Source organism: Mus pahari, chromosome 12, assembly GCF_900095145.1.
Source record: "Mus pahari chromosome 12, PAHARI_EIJ_v1.1, whole genome shotgun sequence".
Classification (NCBI taxonomy): domain Eukaryota; kingdom Metazoa; phylum Chordata; class Mammalia; order Rodentia; family Muridae; genus Mus; species Mus pahari.
The window spans coordinates 18392909-18401068 of NC_034601.1; the positions used below are offsets into that span (position 1 = coordinate 18392909).

General features: G+C 42.8%; 1 protein-coding gene across 1 annotated transcript in view; it reads left to right on the plus strand.

Moving 5' to 3' along the window:
- The window catches only part of LOC110330025 (kininogen-1-like), a 21832-nt gene extending 13679 nt beyond the window's left edge, over positions 1 to 8153 (plus strand). Inside the window, exons 5-10 of the mRNA XM_029544847.1 lie at positions 1465 to 1549; positions 2513 to 2685; positions 5606 to 5713; positions 5816 to 5902; positions 7303 to 7380; positions 7873 to 8153. Coding sequence (XP_029400707.1) covers positions 1465 to 1549; positions 2513 to 2685; positions 5606 to 5713; positions 5816 to 5902; positions 7303 to 7380; positions 7873 to 8115 — 774 coding nt within the window. The 3' untranslated portion in view covers positions 8116 to 8153. The remainder of the gene's footprint in view (positions 1 to 1464; positions 1550 to 2512; positions 2686 to 5605; positions 5714 to 5815; positions 5903 to 7302; positions 7381 to 7872) is intronic.
- Positions 8154 to 8160: the final 7 nt, after the last annotated feature.

The following is an 8160-nucleotide window of genomic DNA, read 5'->3' on the forward strand; positions in this document are numbered from 1 at the left end:
TGTGTGTGTGTGTGCTCACCTGTGCAGATACATGTGAAGGCCATATGCTCAGCTGCCTCTAAAACAAAACAAAGCAAAAGTGGAAGCCAGGGAAGTGATACCTCAGTCAGCAAAGGGCTTGTCTTTGGATCTCTCTCTCCCATGCAGACATCTATAACCCAAGCATCAGAGAGACAGAGACAAGACTCCTGGGCTCACTTGACAGCGGCCTACTGGAATCAGTGAGCTCGGCGTTCAATGAGAGATCCTGTCTTACTTAGGCATTCCCTGTGCAGTGGATAATCCCATTTCTTCTCCCTCTGCCGGTGCTTCTTGTCATAGCTATCATGGCTAGCATGTGCTTTTCATTTTTTCCATTGCTTTTATTCCTTTTATTCCCTTTTCCTGATATGATGATTTGTTAAGTAGACATACTGTCACAGGACTTTCCCTGTCCAATTACATTAGTACAAAGGAGGTCTGTGATTGGCCAGGGAAAAGGGAAGCAGAGCTAAGAGTTGCACAGCAAGGGAGAGTCTCAGGGTAGAAGGAAAAGGAAGATGGCTGCGGACGTGAACATAGTGGTGTTTTCCAGCCACAAGTAGCGATGACTTCACAGGTTAGAAATATTAGGATAGGGCCTGGTGAGATGGCTCAGCGAGTAAGAGCACCCGACTGCTCTTCCAAAGGTGCAGAGTTCAAATCCCAGCAACCACATGGTGGTTCACAACCATTCTTAACAAGATCTGACTCCCTCTTCTGGAGTGTCTGAAGTCAGCTACAGTGTACTTGCATATAATAAATAAATCTTTAAAAGAAAAACGAAATATTAGGATAAAGCTCTTTTTTTAAAAAGATGTATTTATTTATTTATGAGTACACTGCCATTCTTTTCAGACACACCAGAAGAGAGCATCAGATGCCATTACAGACCATTGTGAGGCACCATGTGGCTGCTGGGAATTGAACTCAGGACCTCTGGAAGAGCAATCAGTGCTCTTAACCGCTGAGCCATCTCTCCAGCCCAGGATAAAGCTCTTATCATTATCAGTTGGCTCTGAAATTTAATGTATTGGCATCTTGTAAATTGTGACATTATTGATACATAAATCTGATTGGTTAATTAAGCTTTCCAAGAGTCTTGATTTTACCAGGTTACTGGCTATTGTGATATGCACCCGCAAGGTTGGCAGTTTCGTTTAGTTACTGGGATGTGGGATCGCCGACTACATGGGTTTATGGCTGAGGAAGCAGCATCAGCACCAGGGACAAGCGAAGGAGAGCTGGGTTCACAGCAATCAGGTGCAGCCGGGGGTTGGCTCCAGAGAGTTGGCAGCGGCAGCAGGAAGGCGCGCAGGGGCGTGGTCTGACTCCATGGAAAGTTGGCAGGTTCAGGTTTTTAATATCTCCCGCAACAGACATACTATTTTACTAGTTGTTTGCTTTTCACAATGACTTCTGTTTATGATTTTTTTTAACCACCAGGATGATGGTGAATGTAGAGGAAATCTCATCATGGATATTAATAACAAAGTTGCCAACTTCTCACAGAGCTGTACCCTTTATTCAGGTGAGAAAGCCCACATGGAGACACGGGAAGTGGCGGGGCCTCCTTTTTACTTAGCTGCACCGTGTCTGTACGTGGTGAAGGCAACACAGTGACTGAGCAACAATGTGTCTTCCCCAGACACGGTAGCCTTCAGGGACAGTGGCAGCTGCCTTTCCTTTTGTGTACACTGTCCTTAAATCCCATGTTTTGGGTTGGAGAGAATTGCATCTCGTTTTTAACCACCCACCATAGAATCCTTCCAGGTAAAGGTGGGTTTTCTAGTGTTTTTATATGGGGAGCTCTGTGGAAAGCTTATAATTAAGTCAGCATTTTCAATAAAAGGGCTGACTTCACTCCCCCTGACATATCGTTGTGAACGTGTCATGTTGAGAAACACCACCGTGCACCTGTCTTGAGGAGCACCGCTGTGCACAGGTCATGGGGAGCACTACTGCGTATGTGTCATGAGGAGACCCACTCTATATGTGTCTTGAGGGGCACTACTGTGCACAAGCCATAAGAAGCACCACTGGCACTGCCTGTTCAGTGGAGCCATGGACTCTAAACCATTGTTTGAAAGCCATTGTTTTATGTTCACAAGCACTTTCCTCAAAGTTAATCATTTCTCTATAGTTTACATCAAAGATGGGAAATTTTAAACTGGGCATGGTAGCATACACCAGTAACCATTCTAGGTCAACAGCTACATGCAGAATTCAAGGCTGGCTTAGGACACATGAGATCCTGTATTGGGGGCAAAACTCAAAGCAATTACAGCATATGGGTGAACATGGGCAAACATGCTTCCCTAAATGTGACCTCAAGGAGGACACAGGGGAGCAGTGACTGTCTTATGGACCGACTTCCCTGAACCCTATTGTTTGCACTCTGCATGAATGAGGATGCAGAGTGTGTATGTGGCAAGGGCAGGCAAGTCTACTCTTTGGGTGTACCTACTGACTTTAAATCTGATTCTTTTTTCAGGACATGATTTGGTAGAACCACTTTCCAAGATATGCGCTGGCTGCCCCAAGGACATACCTGTAGACAGTCCGCAGCTGAAGGAGCCGCTTGGTCATTCCATTGCACAGCTAAATGCAGAGAATAACCATACTTTCTATTTCAAGATTGAAAGCGTGACAAAAGCAACATCACAGGTCTGTAAATAGAAAAACAGAAGGTGGTGGCCTGTGTGTAGATGGATTGTTGATATGACCCTTGATCTTGGCTCTGGTTGGGGAAAAAGGACTCAGTAACAGGATTTGGTGGTTTAAATCCGAAGTCCCAACTCTGCTGTGTGCTTGAGTGTCTTGGACAATGGCTCTATTTCCATGGGCAGTGGTGGTCCATGATTTTAATCCCAGCATTTGCAAAACAGAGGCAGGTGGGACTCTGAGTTTAAGGCCAGCCTAGTCTACAAAGTGAGTTCCAGGATAGCCAGGTCTACACTGAAAAACCCTGTCTCAATAACGAAGACAGGGAAAAAGGGGCAGGGGAAGGGAGTTCTACCTGACAATGTATGAGGCAAAGCTTGAGTTAGTTAATGTATAACAAATCACTTCCATATTCCAAAATGGTGAACAAATACTAGAAACCACTGTGTAATTAGCAACATTCAAGCAACGAGAAGCACAGTTTTCATTCTCTGACATCTCAGCCTCACGTCTCATAGGAGCATCTTGTGTTGTGTTTTGTGGTGCACACCTGTAATCCAAACTCTCCGAAGTTGAGACAGGAGGATTGCCACAAGGTCTAGGTCAGCTTGGGCTATACATAGTAAAATGCAACATCCTCTCTTTATACAAACACAGAGAAAGAGAGGAGAGAGAGAGAGAGAGAGAGAGAGAGAGAGAGAGAGAGAGAGAGAGAGAGAGAGAGAGAGAGAGAGAGAGAGAGAGAGAGAGAGTTGCCATGTTCTTTCTCCCTCTCCCTCTGCCCGAGATGCCCTCATTTCTTATAACTATATCTCTAGAGACTCAGCTCTCCTTTTACCCTGTCAATAATGGCTATTTCCTTTCACCTGGGGTCAGAGTATCAGCTTTATCATCACCTCTATCCAGGGTGAATCTTTGTAGCTATTAAAATATCATCCTTTGTGGCACCATCTCTAAAATGAGTAGCAGTATTAGAAAAGCCAAAACCTCCAACATCTCCTGTACTTATGATCAGAGTGTTTAACAACAGATTCCTACTAGAAACTGGCTTCCCAGGGAATAGGATAAAAAAAAAAAAAAAGAAGTTATCAAGATAAAGACAAGCCGCTGGGGAAGCCAATACAATCTTTCAGATCTAGTAAGACAGTATTCACCTAAAACTTCACACTTTTGGCTTGGTAATTGAATCTCTAGGGATCTAACAAGAGCCTCCATATGCGACTATAGTCATTGCCATTTCAATTTGAAGAGCAAAAGATAAGGTAAACTGTCCAACTGATGAGCAGGGCCAGGGATGGCTCAGATGATAACGGCATTTAACACTGGCCTGAGGGCCTGAATCCCATCCTTGGACAGGAGAAAACCCATTCTACAAAGTTGTCCTCTGACTTCCACATGCATGCCATGGCATGTACTCTTCCCCCCACACACACAAGTGCCTACTACTACTAATACCTAGATACACAATATGGGACTGAGTAAATGAAGCCAAACAGACCCTTACTGTTGAGTGTTAGGCAAAAACGTAAAGGCATCTTTGTAAAGAGTGTTTGATGGGGGACAATCTCCTGCTTTAGTAACTGCCTGNTNGTNTGTTTCCTATGTGCTGGTTGACAGTTTTATTCCCTTGGTATTTAATTTCTGTATATNTTTATTAATTCTGNATATCANNTGCTGTCTGAAGTGTAGCTGGTAAAGATTTTCTCTGATCATGTGGGCTATGGGCACTGCTGGTTGTTTCCTCTGCTGTGTAGAGACTTTGTATTTTCATGCAACCCCATCTGTTGATACCTGGGGCTGGCTCCTGCCTGTGCTGTTGGTCTTCCTGTCTGTTTTTGCACCAGTCGCAGGCTGCCTCTGTCACTATGGCTCTATAATGTAATTTGAGGTCAAGCACTATAATACCTTCAGCATTGTCTTACTCCTTAGGACTGCTTTGGCCATTTGGTATTTTGTGGTTTCATATAAATTCATGTATTTTTTTCTAAGCCTACGACATATGACATGGGAATTTTTATAGGTATTGTATTAATTCTGTATATTAATTGTGGTAGTACAAACATTTTCACACTATTAATTTTGCCTATCCAGGACCATGGGCTATATTTCCATTGTCTAGTGTCTTCTGTAATTTCCTTTGCCAATATCTAGAATTTTTTATTGTAGAGAATTTTATTGTAATAGTCTTTGAATCGTTTGGTTAGATATATTCCTAACTACTTTTAAATTTTTTTTTGAGAAAGTATCTCATTATACAATCCAGACTGACTTGAAATTCACTCTCTAGACCAGGCTGCCCATGAACTCACAAAGATCTACCTTCCTCTGCCTCCCCAGTGCTGGGATTACAGGCATGTTCCATCAACAACTGGCTTTTTAAATATTTAAGAGGTTACTTAATCTTAAAAATATTAAAAAAGTAATAGATAATCTAAATATTTTCCTAACTGGATAATGTAAACTACACTCAAATTTTCTAATTCAGTATTGGGCAGTGAAACAACAAAAAAACTATTTAAAGAAAATATTTTAAGTTTTCCCTCCCATACCTCAGATTGTACTAAAATTTAAGCCCTTGAGTTGCTTGGTAAGTGTGGTTTGTAGCTTATGAACATTTAAATTAGCATGTGACTATTAAAGTACAAACATTTAGCCTATATTTCTTTTCCTCAGTGAAGTAAGCCGACCCAACTAATACCCAGAATTCTTAGCTATACGTACAAACAAAACGTTGAATCAGATATGTGCACCTTGTAGAGAATTTTATACTTGTACTCACACTACAAGGACAGCGTAACTTTCTAAGATGGTCAGTTAATATTTAAAATTTCAAGACTCCAACATTGAACTCACTGAAGTAAAAAGGTGTAATTTGTTATAGAAATCCTAATTAAATATTTGTCTTGTACTATTAACTTTACAGGTGGTAGCAGGTACTAATTATGATATTGAGTTCATAGCCAGAGAAACCAAATGTTCCAAGGAAAGTAACACAGAGCTGAGAGAAGATTGTGAGATCAAGCACCTTGGTGTGAGTAGCACTGTCCCTGTGGGATGCTGTAAGGGTCACTTGCTCATGTGCCTCATGACTAATGCTGATTTATTTTCTCTTGTCTTCTGTTTTCATGATTAGCAAAGTCTCTACTGCAATGCTAACGTGTACATGAGACCTTGGGAGAACAAAGTCTTCCCGACCGTGAAATGCCAAGCATTAGAAATGGTAGGATTGAAGTACTGTCAGCTTGGGGTCAGTTCTGCCTATTCCAAAAAGCAATATTGAAGATGAATCATTACTGAAATAAACTGGGGGAGGGGCTACTGTTTTAAACCCATAAGAAGTTGTACATTTCTATGCTGATCTTGCGTTTTATGACTGGAAAGGAAAACAGGTAACATCTCTATCACTTAGCTCATTGTCAGCATTCCCTGGTAGTTCTGTGTCTGGTAGTGAGGGGAAGACCAGGGCACTACCACTAGCCACACAACTTCAAGACACACCTGAGGCCTTAGCACTCCTGTGTGCAGTGCTCTGCTCTGTGCATTGAAGGACTTTGTGAGAAACATGAATTCACTCCCCTTTCACAGTTAATGAATACCAAACTGCACTTTAAAACGGTTGTCAAGGGGTTCCACACACGATTCAAATCTGAGAGGCAATGCTCTGCATCATCTTTTTAGGAATTAATGTGCCTAGGGCTTCGTCACTTGCCAGTGATGGGACACTAAGATTTGAAGTGCTCTGAGGCTCCAGAGTGAATCACTTCACTAAGTCCCTCATCCCAGGCTCTGCACAACAAGCTCCTTGCACATTCTCACCAGTATCGAGGGCCCTGGGGGCAGGTGCTGTGGTTTTATTTTGCAGCAAAGTGGGCTTAGTGTATAGTGTTGAGAGCAGGTCAACTCTGAGCCCACCCTTTCCATCATGATCCCGACTACTAGAAGACATTTAACTCTGAAGCCTGAGTTCTTTCATCTCTGAACTCTGGCCTTCTCAACTGTGGCCTTCCCACCTTGGTAAAAGGGGAGGTGGAGCATATGCAAAAAGCCACACCTCTGTGCAGACTGCCACCTCTCCTTTCTGGTTCAGGTTCTTGTCATTTGTTACTATCTCTGACACATTGTAAAAGGCCTTCCTGTCACACTTGTGAGCAGGCCCTGTGGTGGCACAGCCTGACCAATTTTAGCCATAAAGACCTTTAAGGATAATAACAGCAATGGTTGGAACAGAAATGATATCGGTTATCAAAATGAGTACCCGAGAGATTATGTGCTCAAACCACTCACTTTTCTAAATGAAGAAAAACTCTTAGCCTTAGCGTATTAGTAAGAAAAATAATCAGGGCAGGGCTGAAGCTATAACTCAGTGCTGGAGTACCTGCCCAACATGTTCAACATTCTTAGTTCAATCCCTAGGACCACAAACATAGCCTACAAATTTCAAGAAAAATCAAAAGAGAAGACATATTGTTAATTTTTCTAGAAAAGAAATACGATATTTAATATCCGGTAAAGACTCACCCCATTGTGATGCAGAATGGCATCACAGGTGCTTAGCCTTTTCTTCCTTCATCAACAGCCTGGTACTAACATAAGGCATTCATCTTACTATTTCCTCTGTAGACTGGAATGATGAGGAGGCCTCCAGGTTTTTCTCCTTTCCGGACAGTCAGAATACAAGAAACAAAAGAAGGAACAACTGTAAGTCTACCCTACATTGCCAGGGAGCAAGAAGAGAGGGATCCAGAAACTGAACAAGGATCCACACATGGGCATGGCTGGTTGCACGAAAAGCAAATCAAGGCTAAGAACCACCGTGGTCATAAGCATGGGCATGACCATGGCCATTGGCCCCCAAAGAAGCATGGCCTTGGCCATGGACACCAGAAACCACATGGCCTTGGTCATGGACATCAACTTAAAATTGAGTATCTTAGACACCAAAGGGAAGATGGCAATGATCATAAACACATAGTGGGTCACGGTCATGGTCATGAACATGGTCATGGTCATGGTCATGGCAAGCAAACAAAGAAAGACAAAAACAATGTAAAGCAGACTGCCCAGAGAACAGAGCCTTTGGCAAGCTCTTCTGAAGACAGTACTACATCTGCACAGACACAGGGGAGGACAGAAGGGCCCACCTTGAACCCTCCCCGAGCCCAGCCAACTGTTACCTCTTCTGGTTTTCAGGACTCAGATTTCATTGAAGGTGTGGCAGCTACCATACCACCATACGACACTGAGGTCCATGATGATTTGATCCCTGATATCCAAGTACAGCCAGATAGCCTTTCATTTAAGCTGATATCTGATTTTCCAGAAGCAACTTCCCACAAATGTCCTGGGCGCCCATGGAAGCCAGTTAGTTGGAAGGATCCAAACATAGAAATAACAGAATTGTCTGATTTTGATCTCCTTGATGCTCTTTCTTAACTTACACAGCCTAGGTAGCTTTACAAATGCTTTCCCAGTCTCTCT